Raw genomic sequence first — 18,475 nt, 5'->3', positions numbered from 1 at the left:
AATTGTTTATGATTTGGAATTAGAGTAATGTTAATTTTAAAACTTTATTTAAAAATGTAAGCAGAGCAAGATTGAAAAGAATAGACCTACAATTATTTAGTTTTAAAATAATAAAATTCATGAATTCATGAACAGCACCGCATAAACGGGTCGCGTAGGTGAGAGCTCTGTTAAGCGAGCCCCCTCGAACGTTTCGTTATTTGAATGCAGCCGCATTGAAGCTCCAACCGCCGTCCGGATAACGTTATTATAAACCGCACTCGAAGGAGCACAACCCAACTGAATGTAACCCAATGAATGAAATCAATTGATTTTCGAGAGGAAGGTGTCGAGGCGCGGACGATAAACAAATCAAGAGCAAGCTCATAGCTAACTGAGGATTGTGTAACTATCTAAACGATGACCGGCGGAGTGACTAGAAGGCGGCGCAGAGGAGACGGGATGCACTGATCACAAGATTGACCACAACAACAGCGAGAACAAGAATAAATACATATATAGACGTCACTCAGGTGGACAACAGAAAAAAATAAATCTAAAAACATAGTAGTCGTACAAATTTGCACGGAAGCAGTCCGTTCGCTAGATAAAAAACAAACAGCAACCCCAACGCCCATATCGAAAGGACAACTCCTCGAACAACAATGTACACAATCAACAAGGGACCCAGCAAAATAGTTGCTAAAACGCGTCGCGGTAAGTTTATTGGCATTGAATTTATTTGGTAAAAGGTACAATAAACCCTTGCAGAGAAATGTTGCCCAGCTGTTATGTCACAACATTTGCCCCAAGCGCTCTCTGCCTATGCTCTCAGTTTTCCTATCGCTTCTTATCTAATGCTCTCTCCGGGAGAGTGGGGGCTCTGTTAATTTTTTGTTTTGCCGGCATTTTCCACTCGGCGCTGATAATTTTCATCATCCTTGTTTTTTGCAGGTCTGGCACAAAATTTTGAAAAATTCGAAAGCATCAAGGAGAGCAGCCGGAAGAACGGCAGCTTCGACCTCAACAGTCCCGAGGAACACAAAAAGTAAGAGAATCTGAAATAATTATTTCGGTGCTTATGCAAACACACATGTGGAAAACGTGGAAAGGGTCGTCGGAGGCGGAGGGCATCTGCAGAGACCCTCGTCTTATCTTTGACATTTTATCGCAGGAATCCGCCGCGACCTGGCACCATCCTGCTAATTGCCAAGGGGCATTCTCGCCGGGAGACAACACGTGGGTTATCGGCTCCACTTGCCCCGGAGGCAATGACTTTTCCAACCGTTACGTCACACCGCCTAACAGCGATGCAGGCAGCGAAATTTCTAGGGCGTATGTTATAAAAGTATGCTCTTGGACTGGATTTCTTATCGCTGAGTAGATCCTGGTCAATAAATATATATAGATATTCCTAAATCCATTTCCCTCGATGTAATCAGTCGTTATCAGTATTCGGATCCAAAGTACATGAAGCTTATTAATATCGGGGACCTTTATAAACAAATACCAGATTTTTTTGTAACTCCATTAAATTTATATAACTGGAGCTCCACATTAGTTTCCTTGATAATTTTAATTTTATATAGGAAGCTGATTGTATTTAATTAAGATCTCACACCCTTTTTAATTGTAATGCCTTAAGCGTTCCCAGTACTGAGTTGCAAGCTGTCGAACCCCGATCCAGTCCCCACCTTCTCCACCAGACTTTCAAGTGATTTATTTTCGTAGTCCACGCGTTCTGGGGAGTTCTGTTTGGGTTTGCATAAGTGCCTTGTCGTTGAAAATTCAGTAGCATTGTCATTATAATTTGTAATACTCTTTTGTGTTTTTATTTTTTGGAAAAACAGCATACCGCGACCTGTGTTTCAGCAAAGTTTTGCCTCCAAGCGGATAACACCGACCAAGCTGATTGAGGATGAGGTGATAACGCCGCAGCACGAGGAGATCATTCGCTACATAAATGACTGTAAGTCTAAAAAGGATTATAATTAACGAATCAAGTATAATTTCAAGATAGGTAAAGGAATATACAATTTTAAGGGGAATTTAAAATTAAAAACTGGGCATATATTAAGCTAAACGAGTTCAATGTTCATCCATTGTTATCTGAGTTCGTGAAATGTATTTTTCATTCCAAAGTCTTGATCAGCCTAGAAAATTAAATAAGGAACGATTAAAGTTCCAATTTTGGTATAATATTGTTGTTGTTCCTTTAAGAACCCTTAATATTTAATATTAATATAAAATATAAATCCTAGTTTAATTTAAAACGATTTTCTTTCATAGCTTGGAACATGTTAGTGGCGCAGAACCCCTACGACTCGAGCTCATCCGCCAAGCCCGCCGAGAAGCCTCTGGCAGATGCCAACAACAACAACGCATCCAGCCCCGTGGAAAGCATTATTGCCAACTCGCCGATGCCGGCTCCATCGGCCGCCACGGTTTGGGTAGAGCCCCCCAGCCCGGCGCTTCAGGACTTCAAGCCCTTCGATTTGGAATCGTGGTGGGGCCGTCGCTTGTTCCAGAACATAACTAAGAGCCTCTAAGATAGGAAGAGAGTAGACCACAATGCTCTGTGGTATATTTCCTAGTTAGCCGAGTGCTTCCTTTTATACTTTCGACTGCAAACAGGCGATATCACTTTAGAATTAGGCAGTAATGTGCGTAGATTTCGGTTAGTGGCTAAGTAATCACTTCGGATATAAAAGGTTCGGTAGGCAGCCCATTAATGTCCAGCCATGTTTTAAGTTTCCCATTTTATTTTGTTTTAGTGTAAATGAAGTAAATTAAGAGTTATCGCCGATGTCCGCCAATGTAAATAATGCGATATTCGATTAGCGACAAGAAGTGTGTTAGAAAGCTTTAAGAAACGAAGCTGGCTTGGTGGTCAGCTTTTCAATCAACTCTTGAAGATTGTGCAAGCATCGAGGATCGAGGGAACTGACACTAGCTATTCTATTGTATTTAGGTTTCACTAAAGTTTTAAAAAGATTATGTGTGTAATTGTAAAGATTTCCTGTAAATATTTAAAAAAAAAAATTGTATTTTACGTTCGTGAACTCTAAATTAGTGTTATTCATATCGAAGTGTAATAATTGATTAAGTGCCTCGCCGCTTTGCATCGCATGTATTTAGTCTGTCACTATAGATCATTTTATGTTTAGCATAAATAAAAATGTTAAAAAATAATATTGTTTTTATCAAAAATTTATGAGTTTTAATTTTAACTTTAAGTAACTTTAAGAAGAACATGTTTGTTATAAACAAGAACCTTTTTAATTGTAAGTTCTATTATTAACAATTTTTAATATAATATTTTTTAAAATAAAAGTCTCCACTCTTAAAATCTTAAAACTCTTATATTAAATAATTTTTAAAATATACAAAACTTAATAGCAGTATTTAGAAATACTTTTTAGTATTTTCCATTGACATTTGGTATATTTCAACCCTCAAGCTGTGGTAACACTGTCACTACCTGCCAACTTTTTATCCAAAATTGTTTCTAATTGTTTTTCGAGATTTACTGAATTATTAAATTAAATAAAAATAGAAATAAAATGGCAGGAGAGGAGGAGACAATTGTGGAATTGGAGAACCGCCTGGAGGAAGTGAATCTGGAGGATGTGGCCGCTAGACACCGCCGGGAGAAGAAAGAACTTCAGGCCAAACTTCAGGCAATGAAAAAGAATGCTCCAAAGAACAACAAAAACAAGCGAAAGGAGTTCCTGGAGGAGATGGCACGTCTGGAAGGAGAGCTGGAGCAGCGTCAGAAAGCAGAGCTGCAGGCAGCCGAGGCCCAGGAAGCACCAGGAAAAGTCACAGAAGCCGTCGCAGAGGAGGTTGTCAAGAAGCCGGCTGTAAAAGAGGATGACAAACAAGAAGAAAATGATGAGGAGGACCAGGCGCCCTCCAATCAGCGTGTTTCCAAGGCCCAGAAGCGACGGGACAAGAAGGCCAAGGAGGCACGTGTCCGCGAGGCCGAAATCAAGGTGGAGCTACAGAACGCTGCCAACCAGCCATCTCCAAAGCTTATCGAGTTGGAGCAGATCACGGCCAAGTTAACCGGCCGGCAGCTGGCTCTGCACCACATAGCCTCCGATGGCGACTGTTTGTACCAGTCTATACGTCACCAACTAATCGTAAACGGTCTTCCAGGGCACAGTGTCCAGGGCCTGAGAGAAGAGACTGCCAATTATGTGCGTGCCAACAAGGACGCGCTCATCAGCTACATGACCCATCCGGAGACGGGAGACCTGCTCGATGACGAGCAGTTCGACAAGTACTGCCAGGATATAGAAAAGACTCACGCCTGGGGCGGGCACATTGAACTTAAGGCCATATCATCGCTGCTGAAAGTGCCCATCGAAGTTATTCAAGCAGAGGGAGCCGCCACGCTTCTGGGACAGGAGGAGTTCGGTGGTTCCCCGTTGGTGATCTGTTACCACCGTCACATTTACCAGCTGGGTGCCCATTACAACTCCACCGTTCCAGTAGAGGCCTGAAACTAGCAACGAAAATGGAATAGAAAGCATACAACGACTCGTTCAAGAATTGATTTTGTAACAGATTTTGTTTTTATTAATAATGTTGATTTTATAAATACGTATGCATTTGGAAGATTTGAGTTATTGTCAAAAATTGCAAGTATATAGTAGTTATTTACAATAATAGTCAATAGAATAACAACTCTAGGTTAGCTAGCAACTTAGCCGGATTTGTTCTAAGAAAATATTTCTTATATATAGAAAAATAATTTGTCTAGCTCAAATTTAGTTTTGTATTGTGGCGATTTAGTGTAAATTCAAGCAATAATTTGATTATTCCTTGAGCCTAACTACAATTACTTGGTAATTTGTTGTTGCAACAACCCATTATTTGTCCTTTTTCGTCAATCATAGCCATCGATTTCGATTATTTATCCTTCTTGCTGTCCTTGCCCTTCTTAGCAACGGGTGTGTTGGGATAAATGGCAAACATGGACAGCTGGATTCCTCCCAAAACAAGCAGCAATAAATTCTGGAGCTAAAGAATAAAATATTTGGAAAATTAAACAATATTAGGGAAAGTTAGAATTAATTTTTACTTACCACCATCACAGTATTTTTGATGGAAATGGCATATAGCATCCAGGAAACGGCCACCAAATTACCAGAGAGAATAATTGGGAACGGCATGCCCTCAGTGCTTTTCTTCTCAATGATCTTCGGCAGATGGAGAAGGGGTGAGCCGACCAACCAGACCAGAATACCAGTGATCAGCATGCCCAGACGGAACTCCACTTTGGTGGGATCCTCGAAATTGGCATAGGCAGTGGTGGCCAGTAGGAAGACCGAAGAGTAGCCTACTTGCTTCCAGATGCCACCCTTCTTACCACTCGATGCGTAAAAATAGAAGCCCCCCAGGAAAATAAAATTAATGACCAGACCAATTAGATTGGTGTTGATCATAGCAGCATCATTCATGATGTAAGCCAGCTTCAAGCTGAGAACAGTCCTGGAAAGGGAAAAAAAGGGTTTTATTAGACTTTGGTGGAAATATTTTCAAGTAAAGGTCTTCACAAGGGGGTACTGCCTCAAGATTTCCAAATTATTAAAAAAAAAATCCCTTCTAGAGTCGCTAGACCCCTCATTTCTTTTAAATTATAAACCAGTTTCTCTCTCCAAACTCAATAGCTTTTAAACAAAAAAGTTCTCTATGGGAGTGCCTCACAGAAATAGAAAGTTAGACTAGAAATGAGTTAAGAAAACCGGATTTATTAAATAATTATGATATTGTACCTCAGCTGCTATCCATCTCGAAATAATTAAAAACATGCTGACTCAAACTGGTTTTTGGGATATACCACATAAAACAACTAATAATTTTTGCCAATCATACATCACGTAGTTACTGATAACAGTTCCTAAAGTATGGGAAATAAATATGTACTATCATCGATCGACTTATCATTCATAAAGCCAGCACAATGGTGAAATACACCTGCGAGGTGCGAAATTAAACGCCAGCTGGCCCCGGAACCGCCCTTGACCTAGACACCTTGAATTGGAATTCATTTAGAATACAACTGTTGCTTCACTTGCATGTCTGCGGGTCCTTACACTTGACACAGTCCGAGTTCGCGCCCGCCACCCCCTCACAGAACACCCACCACCCCACAGTGATGGGAAAAGTACTAGACGCACGAATTAAAATTGTACCTGTACTGTGAGGTAGAACAAACAATGTTATAATTAACTAGGAAAGGTATATATCAATTGTTTTTAGAGTGCAATGATCAGGGGATAGCATAGAGGCATATCATTATATAGTTTAGGTTTGGAAGATACAAGTAGTTGTGGGAAAGCTCAAAGTATTTTACATTTCTATTCTTTCTCATCTTATAAGCTTTTGTTTTAAAACAAATGCCAGAGGTTAAGCTTAAAAATACTATAAATTGTTGTACCTAATGGTACCGTGAGTCTATACTACCCATCACTGAAAGTGACCTCCCGGAAACTGGCACCTCCTTGACTTATTCGGAGCACGTGGCAAAGGCGAGCCACCTATCTTTCACTTGTCTCATAAACGGCCAGGGGCTCTCCCACAATTTCCAGATTAGCAGATCAGCATTTCTAATGCCCAGCTATACTATTTTACACACTCCAGATAAGCAGTACGTGTTGGCAGAGGCTTCGCGACGATAAGAACCCCAAAGATTTCATCGACGACAAGGTTGCGATTTCGAATTGTAACGGCCGAAGATGATCGAAATGGTTGTTATTTTCACAATAAGGGGGTTTGACACTAAGACTGTGATGTAACTTCTGGCATTGTTATCTTATTGAATCGAAGCAAAAGCGATTTAGGAACGTCCTTGGGGCGAGCCGATTCTGTAGTGTCATGGCGACAGTTCAAAAATTTAATCAATTCCCACACAGATGCAGTGCCACTTTTGTTTTTCCACATAGCCGCATAGCTTTTCATTGGCGACTGTGTGCGCAGTGAAGCATGCTGGGGTACTTACAGCACCACTCCGCCCAGGAATGGTCCAACGGGGTAGACGTCGCTGCTACCCTTCTTCCGGATGTCGTTCATCAGCGCCACACCAGACAGAAATTGCAGGGTAGTAATTGTGCCGGCTACCTTAGCGATTAGTTCGCTATAAGGTGCCAGTAGATCTCCCAGTGCTTCCATGATTTTAATATGTTGGTATTGTTGTTATATACAAACAAGTTCTGTGGTGGCGCCGGCGGGCGGAGTCGCTGGAGTATAAACAAACGGAGAACGAAAACAAAAACTAACGACCGGACTGGCGGCTGCCGTAACAACAAGCGACTGAGACCCCAACGGCGGGGCTGTCCACCTTTTATAATCGAAATTCGCCCCACACGAACGGACACGTCTCCCCAGTTTTGCGCTCTCAATGTTATCGGTTGTGGGGGCTTATCGGATTCGAATTTGATTTCAAATTTCCAGGCAACATTGCAGTACGAACGCGGCCGAAACCAACACATATATACACGCCTTCTTATCTCACCGATTTATAGATATGTAGGTTTTCCAAATACTTTCGTATTTGATTGATCTGCGAGAGCCTCGATTACAAAGACACAGGTCCTATAAATAAATGTATTTGCTTATAAACATACTAGCCTAAACCTCCTCTTTAATAACATGCTTCGACTTCTCGCTGACGTAGGGCACCTTGCCCTTCTTGGAGTGCTTGCGCACATTGGCCTCCTTGACCTGCTCCTTATCCTTGACCAGGCGCATCTTTCGCTGGGCATTCATGACATGACGCGGCACCTGCCGGTGGCGGGCAATGCGCTTGATCTGCGGATGGGCGGCATACTTCTGCTTGAGCGCCTCCTGGTAGTTGAAGTTGACCCGCTCACGCGGCCGAATCACGCCCAGCTTCTCGGAAGCATTGGCCTTCCACATGCGCACGTTCATTTCGTCGGAGCCGGAGAAGACGTATCGATTATCCAGCGACCAGGCGACACAGACCACGTGCTGCATGCGCTTCGTGTGGTATATATCCCGTGAGTGACTGTGATGGGCGTTGTAGATGCGGACGGTCTTGTCGTAGCTGGCCGAGACGAACTCTTTGCCCGTGGGTGAGTAGTCCACATCGGTGACGGCGGAAACGTGGTCAAAGTGAACCTTCAGGGGGGTTTGCAGCTTGCGGGTGTCAAAGGTGTAAAGACTAGAAAGGTAAAATGTTAATTTATTGCTTTAATAAGCCTCAAAAAGTTTTCCTTACTTGCAATCCTCATTGGCCACTGTGAAGTTTAAAGCCTCCATTGGATTCCACGACAACTTGTTGCTCTTCATCGTCAACACAATCTTTCGCAGCGGTTGAGCCTCACGCTGATCGTACAGGATAATGCTCCGGTCACTGGCACAGCACGCCAGGATATCTGTTTCCACAGGATTGTAGGAAATGGCATGCAGAGTATCCACTCCCCACTTTAGGGTCTTAATGGGATCGTTGTGCTTCTCATCCCAAATGGCGCAAACCTCGCCGCAGGTGGCGAAACTGTTGCCCTTCCGATTGTGAGAGATGCCGTGAAGACCGAAGCGGCTGAGAATGGTGTTAACAGGCTCCTCTTCCTCGCCGACTTCAGGGGCATCACCTTTCCAAACTTTGATGGTCTTATCATCTCCCACTGTATAGAGCAGCTTACCATCCGGGGCGTAGGCGACGCCGCGAACGAACCCGTCATGGGCCACAAAGTGACGGGTGCTGGTGCGGTTGGCCAAGTCCCAAATACGCACCTCGCCATCATACGCACCGGTGGCGAGCTGAGACAACTGCTTTGGGTGCTTTCCGAAGCAAGAAACACCATCTCGGTGGCCGCTCAAATTGCAAACGAAGGGCTTGGCAAACACACGGTCCAGCTTAGTGGCGTTTAAAGCCCGGACATATTCCCGGGGACCCTCCAATGGATGCAGAGCAGGATCGTAGTTTCGGGCCACTACAAAAGGAGAAGTCTCAGAACAGTCGAATTTCCGCATTATCCTCTACTCACTTTTGTGGTGCTCCAGTTTGGTCTCCCGGACATAGTTGTCCGGATTACGGCTAATCATTTTCACCTTCATCCTGGCAGAATTAAATTAAAATTCTTGCGGCGCAATTATTTTAGAATTTCAATAAAAATAAAAACAAACAGAACATGTGCGTCCGGCAGGCCTGCCAACTTGTCAGAGATGGACTTTTATTGAGATGGGATGTTATCGGTGATAACGATTAACGATAATTTGAATTTTTATGGGCAGCACTAAAATTCAAACTGGGAGTTACTTTTAAATATATATTTTTTTGAATAAAAAACTACTACATACATTTCCCAAGTAAGAGAATACTTAATAATTTATTTAATTTAATCGATTTAGTAGAACTGCACTAACTTAGTATTGGTAGCAGCCAAAAACAGTGGCAATGCAAATAAAACTCCCACCATCAAAGGTATAGTTCATGTAGTCATCCGCGAGGGGATCCCAAATGGCTCGTGCTCCATAGAAACATCCTGCTCCAGTCTGCTGGTAAAGCATCACATTCACCACATGCTTGTACCTTGGGCAGGATCCATCCCCCTTCATCCTCATATTGATTTCATCAGCCACATCGCGAGCCAGCTTGCGTGCATCCGTCGGATTGTAGGTCTTGTTGGTCAACCTGTCTTGCATCACTTTCGAGACCATTAAACGGATATACGGCAGTGGGAACTTTCTGCCAAAGGCCGGGCCCATGTTGTAGGAGTTGTAGATGGTGACGTCAGAGGCCGGTTTGACCTCGTTTCCGGCTTCAAATTCATCTTCGGATGATTTTTCCGAAACCGCATCACTAGCCGAGCTGACCGATGATGGTCTTTTTTGGGTATTCCTTTGTATAGACATTATTTCTAACGATTTTTACTATTTGTATAGCCTTTTCCTTGGAATAGTCACAGATTGTGTGTGAGATCGGAAGAAGAGACTACTTGGTAAAGATCTGAATTTTTAGGCCTTTTTATCAAAAAAACTTTAACTTGATGGAAAATATGGCAATAAATTCATCTTAAATTATGTAAAATATATTATTCTTGTTACAATATTCCTAAACCTTTAAGAATTTAAAGCTTTTTTAAGAATAAAACCAGGAAGAGCTTTTTGCTCTCCAGATCCCAGTTTCCATGGCACTCAATCAAAGATGTCGTTTTTTCGCCACCGTATCTTCGTTCCTCGCTATAAAGTCCTGCCCCACGCATAAGGACTCGCTCCTCGGCCTGCCTGCCTTTAATTCTCCAATAAATGCAGCTACACTTTTTATACCCTTACAGAGGGTATTATAATTTTGGTCAAAAGTGTACAGTGAAGGAGACATCTCCGACCCTATAAAGTAAAATATATTCTTGATCAGGATCACCTCCTCAGTTGATATAAGCATGTCATAACTAAAGGCCAGTCATAGGTTAAAGGCCGGTTAATATTTAAGGGAGTTTTCATAAATTCAATTTTAGGCAGTCTCCTTGGTTCAGCACCGATCTGGTGGTGGATATTATTATGTTTCGGAATATGTGTCTCTACAATGCAAGTTTTTGTTGAAAAATATAAGTAGTCTTTGTTAAGCCAACGGATTAGGAAATTTAAAAATGTATACGTTTTTTGGTGTTTATTGGGAACATATGATTATATTCCTCATTTTATTTTAATTATTAATAAGTTTGCAGTCAGGATTAGCACCGAAGCAAGGAAAGTTTGTAATTCTTTTAAATTTTTTAACCTGCTTCACATTTTTCGGACAGTCGGACCTCAAGACACAAGCCGGAATTGATTCATCAATAATATAGCCAGGCTTGCAGACACAAGGAGCACCGCAGTCAAGAAAACAAACCGGAGAGTCGAATTCACAAGTATCCGGGCAAGAGGTTGGACAGTTTTGGGCAGTTCCATTGGCAGTACAGTCGATATTTTTAATCGACATAGTAGTTCGGAGCACCATAGCCAGGAGGACAAAGAATTCCAGTTTCCACATTGTTTTAGATCAAGATTAACCTGATTATTGAATGACAGCCCGATATTGCCGCATTATTTATTTAAATAATTTAGCAAACTAACAAAATAAATAAATTTGTTCCGGATGGTATTTGAGAGGATTTTTATTAATTCGATTTTAACCGGTCTCCAAGGCTCAGCACTCATTTTATGGTGGATATTATTCAGTTTCAGAGTACTTAACAACGTATGTTTTTTCATGAAACCTGCCACAAGTCCCAAATTATGGAGAACGTAAGAATTGTATTCGTTTTCTTGTATTCATGAAGAATGAACCAGTTTCGTATAAGTTTAACTTTATTAGTTGTTAAAAATTCTTTAGGGATGATTAGTCCCAAAACAGTGAAAAATTGCTTGTGTTTAGTGTTTTGGACAGTCTGATTCCAACACACAAGTCCTATGATCTTTACTAAAAGCGTATCCATAGGCGCAGGCACAAGCTGGAGGGCCACAGTACAAAAGACACGGCTTATTTAAGTTTTCGCAAGGTGCCTGACAATGATTTCCACAACCATGATATGATTGGTTGGCAGGACAGTTAAATTTCGCATCGGTGCAGAGCACCATAGCCAGGAGGACGAACAATCCCAGTTTGTACATTGTTTTGGATCAAGATTAGCCAGATTCTTAAATGATGGGCCGATATTGCCGCCTTACTTATTTAAATAATTTAGCGAAATAACGAACTAATTAAATTTGTTTCGGATGGTATTTGAGAGGATTTTCATTAATTCGATCTTAACCGGTCTCCATGGCTCAGCACTCATTTTGTGGTGTTTCAGTTTCAGACTATGGGACTTAACAATGAAAGTTTTTCATGAAACCTGTAATTAATTGATTGAGAATGGAAGAATTATATTCTTGTTTTTATTAAGAATGAATTATTTTCATATTACTACAACTTTATTACTCATTTAGAATTCTTCAATCCTGATGAATTCAGTTTACCAAGATTGTTTTTCGAACTTCGGACAGTCTGCTTCCAACACACAAGCCCCATAAGAAGAACTCTTATAATATCCACCCTTGAAGGCACAAGGAGAACGAGGACGACCACGGTCAAGCGTACACCACTTACTCGTGGGCTTGCACGTTCTCGGACAAGAACCTGGACCATCACTATAAGTTTGATTGACACCGCAGACATTCCAAAATGGCTCAATGCAGAGCACCATAGCTAGGAAGACGAAGAATCCCAGTTTGTACATTCTTATGGATCAAGATTAGCCAGCCAAATGACAGGCCAATATTGCCAAAAATATAGGCCAATATAAATATTTGTAAAGGCATATATCGCTTCTTATAACTAATATTAACATTAACCGTTGCAGAGGGTATTACAATTTTGCTCAAAAGTGTGGAACGCAGTGAAGGAGACATCTCCGACCCCATAAAGTAAATATGTTCTTGATCAGGATCATATCCTCAGTTGATATAAGCATGACGTAACTAATGGTTAAAGGCCGGATAATCTTTAAGGGAGTTTTCATATATTCAATTTTAGGCAGTCTCCTTGATTCAGCACCCATTTTGTGGTGGCTATTATTAAGTTTCGGAGTGACTTTACAATGCAAGTTTTTGTCGCAAAATATAATATAAGAAGTCTTTGTTAAGCCAACGGATTAAGAAATTTAAAAATAGATACGTTTTTTGGTTTTTATTGCGAACATATATGTAAATATAAATATATCCATAATTTTCTTTTAATTATTAATAATTTTTCAGCTACGATTAGCACCGAAGCAAGGAAAGTTTCTAATTCTAATGCAATGCTCATATCATGCTCATTCTATTTTTGGTTAGTTGATCCGACCTATATCCTATAGCTGCCATATAAATGAACGATCGGAAATGGTATTTGGTAAAAATTGGTAAAAAAAACTTTGGTATTTTTGAAAATAGTAGCTTGGTACTGTGTTTTAGATTTTTTATTGTTGTCGGGTCAGGCAGCAGCCCACCGGTGTAATTTTAATGTTTAAACATGTTAACGTAATGTTTGGTAATGTTTATTTATTAGGCTTAAGTTTATACAAAAGCTAGTGGATCGCAAGCCGACTCTCTCTCGGCCGCTCGACTCTACGGACTTTCTTTAGAGAGTTAGCTCGGCAATGTCTGTGTATATTACTTGAGTCCCTGCATGCACCATAAGCTGGTCTATCTCCGGATCATCCGGCTTCATCTGCATGCAGGAATAAACATTTTTTATAACGTTCAAAATTAACAAATTCGTCTTTTTATTTACGGCATTGAAAACGCTCAATGACCAAACAATTGTAATTAATAAGTTTTATTATGATATTCTCATAAGCATCGGTCAACTATATCCGATGTTTGCAATATTGTATATCCGGTTTTAATTTCAAGGGTATATCAACTTCCGAAGTTACCGAAGTTAACTACCGACCGAAGTTAGCTTTACTTTCTTGTTTAAAATATGTCATAATCTTTCTGAAGTTTTAGGCATTTTAATTTTTTATAACATATAAAACACTCTTTTTTAAATAAAATTATTTTTTCTTTATTTGTGTGAACATATTTAATAAATTTTTTTTTCACTTTTCATTTTTAAAAACAAATTTTACAGGATAGGAAGAAAGAAACCTAACGCTAAGGAGTAACTGAAAGTGAAGCTTCAACGATTGGAATGCCTTTGGCGTCGATGTCTCCGATGGTATTGCTTTGGGGATTCCTTTCCTTCTGAAGGATCTGCTTCCCCCACATAGGTGCCACTGCTTGCTATGGAAGGTGTTGAGTCCTGATCCATATCCTCCTGCTTTTCTTTTTGCTCCTCTTCTTTTCTAATAACTGTTCCTTGCTCCTGTTTTTGAAGCTGTTCCTGCTGCAATTCATGCACTTTCTGGAGGCAACAGCAATTCCTCAGGGCATCCATGAAGCAGTCTAGATTCTTCCTGAAATTCCGGAGGTTCACCTGCGAAATGGGTGACCGGGAGCCCGATCGCCGGCAGCACTCATCAATGGCAGCCTGGGCATGGAAGATGCACTCGGAGGCGTAGCCCAGTGTGTTCTTCAGATTAAAGATCTGTTGCTTTTTCTTCCTCTGCATCTGAATGAACTGGGAACAGAGCATCTCGAAGCGCTTTTGTTCGCTCCGGTATTCGTCGAACAACTGGTCGTACTCCGAGTGTAGTTGCTCCTTTTCGCATTTGAGGAGCCTCAGGGACTTTTCCTTTTTGGCCAGTTGCCTGCGACTTTGGCGATGGGATATTGAGAGTTCATCATAGCTATTGGAGGATACCATAGTTACTATACCTATCATATTTGTAAATAATTCTACTCACCGTTGCTGCATGAGCAGTGGACTTATGGACTCGTAAAGATCCCCCATAGACTTGACATGGGAACCGCTCATAGCTCGCTCCTCCGGCTCGCTGTCCCCGGAGCTGGCGGTGTCCACCCCACGGAGCAACTGCACCAGTCGTCCGTTCCTCTGCTTCTCCGTGTCCAGGGAGAAGGCCAGCTCCTGGCAACGCTCAGTCTGCCTCTCGAGAGCCATTCGCAGCTTGAACTCCTGCTGCTGGTCCTCGAAGAGAGTGTGTTCGAGCTCGCTAACCTGGCGCAGGATCTGCTCAATCATCTGCTTATGGGGATGGTGGCTCTTCGAAAGTTGAGCTGACGCCGAGGCCAAACGTTTCTCGCCTAGGGTCAGATGCCCCTCGTCGTCCGAGGGGACCAGCAGATTGGTAGACGCACTGTTGAAGGAGCGGGAAAGAGATCTGGGAGTGCTGTCGGATATGGAACTGGGACTGGAAACGGAGCTCGTGGGGGCGCTTGAAGTGGATTCGGAGCTGTAGTGAGGACTCTGTTGATAAGTGAACGGTGACCTCTTGACCGCCTTTGGCTTTTGGTCGATGGTGGCTCCGAAGCCCAGACTGTTGCTCACGCTCTTTAGTATGTTGCTTAGGTTCATCCTTAGTCCTTGGTCCTTGAGCAGTTTTGTGTCTTTGGCGTTGGGAAAGGATCACGTGTATAGGGCGTTGTGTGTGTGAGCTGCCCAGGGTTATGGGAGGGTGATATGTCAGCCCCTCCAAGCCTACTTTTTGGGTATGACTTGTTTTTTAAAGCAATACTTTCTAGTGCAAGATTTGTCTTCAAAGAATTTTAATACCCATCTTATTACATCTGCTTAAAATGCACACAATCTCTCGCCCTAATAAATCCCCTGATTTTACAGGAGGATTTTTTTGTCCCAAGTACACGCACGCCTATCCAAAACTTTTTCCCTGTTAGGCTCTCGGCTCTCACTCACTTTCCATATGGTTTCGCAGAACTTTTTAAATTGGTTTCAGTTTTAACACCTTTGCCTCCAGTTTCCAGTTTCCCGGGCACTCAATCAAAGTTGTCGTTTCTCCGCCTCCGTGTCTTCGTTCCTCGGCATATGTTTTGAAGTCCTGCGAGTCCTGCCCCTCGCACCAGGACTCCCATCTCGCTCCCCGGCCTGGCTGCCGGTGTTTGTTAGTCGTGCGTAAATTGCCATTAGCCAAAAAGGGTTTCCAAGACTTGATACACTTATTGCATTTTTATGGGCAAAAGTTTTGTTGTTTTTTCTTCGTCTTTTATGTGCGTTTTTTTTTTGCTTTCGTTGCATGTGTCCTTGATTAAGGTAGGACTCGTAGTGGATTTGTATTTTAAACTTGATTGAGGTAATTTTTGGCAACTTCTGGGATTCGAAGGATGCTGATCTGGGGGGAAATTGCGGTTCTCACAAAAGTTGGTTTCTTTTAGGATATTGGTATTTCAGAAGAAGGTTATATGTGGCGTTTTGGTAAAAAATAATAATACTTTTCACAAAAGCTCTACCAAATGTCTACAAATCTCAAATCTTTATACCTAGTTCTCGTTACTAACCCCTTTATTTTGATATTACCAAATCTTATCTACACCAACTGATAAAAACCCCACAAATACCACTTAAATGTTAACTGCATTTCTAAGCTTTCCCTAATCAACAAGAGCCATAAATCTTGATATTTTCTCATTACATTTCCTGCTTCGAAAAACAAACGTAAACATTGAAAGACTTTCTCTTAAACTACCGCAATCTTTCTCTTTTTCAATGGCTATCTCTTTCTCCAGTTTTCTCTCTGGAACTCTCAGTTCATTGTTTATTGTCTTTTGTAACAGCTGAGGCCTTCGTTTGGAATTTTTTCCTCACTCTCTAGCAGACAGCGCCAAGGGCAGGCCGCATCCAAAGTAAATAATTGGAGAAAGTCGCATAATTCTTTAATTAAAACAAATAAATTTTTTGCAGACAGGAAAAGAAAATGTCGCGTTTGATTTCGGGAGTTCGTTCGGCCTTTCGCCGTTATCCTTTTGTGACCAACAGCGCCATCTATGGCAGCCTGTATGTGGGGGCCGAATATTCTCAGCAATATCTGTCCAAGCGCTGGTTACCGGTGAGTTTAATATTTGATTTATGCATAATGAATTAAGGGGTTGTGGGGGGGTCTATCCTAAGGGCATATCTGGCGATTTCTAATCAGATTTATGCGCCTTGCAGCCCGCGGCCGAGAAAGAGGATATCGATTATGCCACAATAGGAAGATACGCCGTCATGGGCACTGCGGCCTATGCCCCCTCGTTGTATTTTTGGTTTGTGCTCAACACCCATATATTATATAAACAACTATGCATTTGTACATAATATGTATATAAATGTATATCAAGTCAAGCAACTGAGGTCAAAATAATAAGTTTTTAAGTCAAGCTTAAGGCTTAGACCCTAAAAGTTAGAGGGTGTATTAGTTTTATGGATATTTTTTATAATGGTGATAATAAGTGACTTTTAAAGGTATAACTTATTTTGAAGTGTAATTTTTAGTTCCATTATTTTAAAAAACTCTTCCGATTATTTGATGATGATTTTTATATTACCTTGTTATCTTCTTTTACCTCAGACTTAGTTCTTAGTTCTTATTGAAGCCTAGACCTCTGATCTATTATGTTGACCTCAGCTGTTTGCCCACATAAGTACACACACTCACACATCGGTGGTCCATTCAATTACTCACATTTACATGCCCACCATTTAACCATTCTTTCGTATCGCCTCAATTTGCTTCGCAGTACGCCTCTGTTGTTGTTTTTGTCTTTTATCAATTTGTTTACAATTCCGTAAAAGCTTCGCCAGCACGTGTCGCCAAAGTCAAGCCAAGAGCATGTTCGTCGCATCTCACTTTCACACACTCTCTCTCTGTGTCTCTTACTTTCTATTCACGTTTCTCTTTAGAAGCACCATCAGCCACCAAGAGCACCAAGCTTTCCACTGCCTATGATTAAAAACAAAATAAAAAGCTCGGAGAAAGCACGCTACGCACTGAAGAAATTGAGGCATATGTGCACGACAATGAACAAATAAATGCAATGTAAGTGAAGGATGCTAAAAAAAACACAAAAATTACATCCCAAATATACATAAAACAGAGCACACACAAGGATATATATTCAAGGATACACAAATTATATCAAACTCAAGGCACTATCTACACAAAAGGACATATTACTTAAAAAATCTATTTTAAAAACTAACACAGCACCTTATGTTCTTAACACCCACATATACTCATTTTGCTTGCTTTTGCAAATGCCATTAAAACTTTAAATATTCTACTAAATATTTATTTATTAATATTAAAAACCTCTCTTAGGTATAAATGGTTAGATCGCGTGTTTCCTGGCACTACCAAAACTATAATCTTAAAAAAATTGGTCCTCGATCAGTTTGTACTAACGCCTTATTTATTGACTGTCTTTTATGCCGGTAAGTGTAAAAATTCAAAATAAATAGAATCAAAAACTTTCCAACTTTAATCTAAATATGAAATAATTCATTCAAGGAATGTCAATCATGGAGGGCTCAGAGGACATTTTCCTGGAACTGCGTGAGAAGTTTGTGCCAACTTTTGTGCGATCCTGTGTTTTCTGGCTTCCCGCTCAGGCCCTAAACTTTTCCCTGGTAGCGCCCCGATTCCGTGTTATTTATATGGGTGTTTGTGGCCTAATTTGGGTTAACATTCTGTGCTGGACGAAGCGACAGAGCATCACGAAATCAAATTTAGAAACAACAGAATCGAAAACTTTGATTAAGAACACCGAGTTATGAGCTTTGAATATATAAGCCAATGTATATAGCCTTAGATAGACATCTACAATTGAAATTGGCAAATAAAAAGAGAGAGAGACGCCTAATTGTCTTTGGCTTCATCGAGTTATTTATTTAACCTGGCTGCAAAACGTTGGCATACAGTGCGTATGATTGATGTTGCCATAAAAGGAAACTCATCAATTACTACTTAGCCTCTATTCATCTCTATTTCCATTGCTCCCGGTGTGTGTTTGGGTTAGGGTTTGGCTTGGTTTGTGTGTGTGTGTGTGGGTATCTGCTGTTTATCAGCGTGTGTAAACGTGTTTAATTGTGTGCGTGTGTGCGTAAATGTTTCCATCAATATTTGCCGCA

The 18,475-nt window shown here is 41.1% G+C and overlaps 7 protein-coding genes and 1 long non-coding RNA gene across 11 annotated transcripts; 4 read left to right on the top strand and 4 right to left on the bottom strand.

Moving 5' to 3' along the window:
- Positions 1 to 211: 211 nt before the first annotated feature.
- Positions 212 to 3,187, top strand: LOC108132692 (MAPK regulated corepressor interacting protein 2). 2 transcript variants are annotated; one of them, XR_011442845.1, is made up of 5 exons: positions 212 to 696; positions 934 to 1,027; positions 1,830 to 1,948; positions 2,269 to 2,690; positions 2,754 to 3,187. XR_011442845.1 is itself a non-coding variant. In XM_017252201.3 (4 exons), the coding sequence occupies exons 1-4, from the start codon at positions 645 to 647 to the stop codon at positions 2,526 to 2,528; spliced, it is 525 nt and encodes a 174-aa protein (XP_017107690.1). In that variant the 5' UTR covers positions 212 to 644; the 3' UTR covers positions 2,529 to 3,187. The 2 variants fall into 2 exon arrangements, 1 of the variants encoding a protein (XP_017107690.1); XM_017252201.3 differs by having other exon boundaries at positions 2,269 to 3,187.
- Positions 3,188 to 3,435: 248 nt separating this feature from the next.
- On the top strand, positions 3,436 to 4,592 carry LOC108132690 (deubiquitinase OTUD6B). The gene has a single exon (XM_017252198.3). It carries the CDS (start codon positions 3,543 to 3,545, stop codon positions 4,485 to 4,487), a length of 945 nt encoding a protein of 314 aa, XP_017107687.2. The 5' UTR covers positions 3,436 to 3,542; the 3' UTR covers positions 4,488 to 4,592.
- Positions 4,537 to 7,415, bottom strand: LOC108132691 (sugar transporter SWEET1). Its single transcript, XM_017252199.3, has 3 exons — positions 6,989 to 7,415; positions 5,073 to 5,478; positions 4,537 to 5,007 (listed from the first exon to the last, which is right to left on the bottom strand). Exons 1-3 carry the CDS (start codon positions 7,156 to 7,158, stop codon positions 4,897 to 4,899), a joined length of 687 nt encoding a protein of 228 aa, XP_017107688.1. The 5' UTR covers positions 7,159 to 7,415; the 3' UTR covers positions 4,537 to 4,896.
- A 164-nt stretch (positions 7,416 to 7,579) lies between these two features.
- LOC108132689 (DDB1- and CUL4-associated factor 13) lies at positions 7,580 to 9,181 on the bottom strand. The gene is made up of 3 exons (XM_017252197.3): positions 8,997 to 9,181; positions 8,228 to 8,942; positions 7,580 to 8,170 (listed from the first exon to the last, which is right to left on the bottom strand). The coding sequence occupies exons 1-3, from the start codon at positions 9,064 to 9,066 to the stop codon at positions 7,618 to 7,620; spliced, it is 1,338 nt and encodes a 445-aa protein (XP_017107686.2). The 5' UTR covers positions 9,067 to 9,181; the 3' UTR covers positions 7,580 to 7,617.
- Positions 9,182 to 9,313: 132 nt separating this feature from the next.
- On the bottom strand, positions 9,314 to 9,955 carry LOC108132606 (dynein light chain Tctex-type protein 2B). Its single transcript, XM_017252049.3, has one exon. The coding sequence runs from the start codon at positions 9,862 to 9,864 to the stop codon at positions 9,376 to 9,378; it is 489 nt and encodes a 162-aa protein (XP_017107538.2). The 5' UTR covers positions 9,865 to 9,955; the 3' UTR covers positions 9,314 to 9,375.
- Positions 9,956 to 11,174: 1,219 nt separating this feature from the next.
- LOC138926460 (uncharacterized) lies at positions 11,175 to 13,545 on the top strand. 2 transcript variants are annotated; one of them, XR_011442999.1, is made up of 3 exons: positions 11,175 to 11,235; positions 12,333 to 12,675; positions 12,727 to 13,545. It is a non-coding gene; the product is annotated as an uncharacterized lncRNA (long non-coding RNA). The 2 variants fall into 2 exon arrangements; XR_011442998.1 differs by having other exon boundaries at positions 11,211 to 12,281.
- A 13-nt stretch (positions 13,546 to 13,558) lies between these two features.
- On the bottom strand, positions 13,559 to 15,050 carry LOC108132590 (uncharacterized). 2 transcript variants are annotated; one of them, XM_070280596.1, is made up of 3 exons: positions 14,903 to 15,036; positions 14,301 to 14,807; positions 13,559 to 14,243 (listed from the first exon to the last, which is right to left on the bottom strand). In XM_070280596.1, exons 2-3 carry the CDS (start codon positions 14,594 to 14,596, stop codon positions 13,634 to 13,636), a joined length of 906 nt encoding a protein of 301 aa, XP_070136697.1. In that variant the 5' UTR covers positions 14,597 to 14,807; positions 14,903 to 15,036; the 3' UTR covers positions 13,559 to 13,633. The 2 variants fall into 2 exon arrangements, with proteins under 2 accessions (XP_070136697.1, XP_017107521.2); XM_017252032.3 differs by having other exon boundaries at positions 14,301 to 15,050.
- Positions 15,051 to 16,133: 1,083 nt separating this feature from the next.
- LOC108132577 (mpv17-like protein) lies at positions 16,134 to 18,207 on the top strand. The gene is made up of 5 exons (XM_043213298.2): positions 16,134 to 16,212; positions 16,271 to 16,415; positions 16,520 to 16,611; positions 17,667 to 17,779; positions 17,856 to 18,207. Exons 2-5 carry the CDS (start codon positions 16,284 to 16,286, stop codon positions 18,119 to 18,121), a joined length of 603 nt encoding a protein of 200 aa, XP_043069233.1. The 5' UTR covers positions 16,134 to 16,212; positions 16,271 to 16,283; the 3' UTR covers positions 18,122 to 18,207.
- Positions 18,208 to 18,475: the final 268 nt, after the last annotated feature.

Source organism: Drosophila bipectinata, chromosome 3L (assembly GCF_030179905.1).
Source record: "Drosophila bipectinata strain 14024-0381.07 chromosome 3L, DbipHiC1v2, whole genome shotgun sequence".
NCBI lineage: Eukaryota > Metazoa > Arthropoda > Insecta > Diptera > Drosophilidae > Drosophila > Drosophila bipectinata.
The sequence above is the reverse complement of the archived record's forward strand: the minus strand, read 5'-3'. Positions and strand labels throughout refer to the sequence as shown.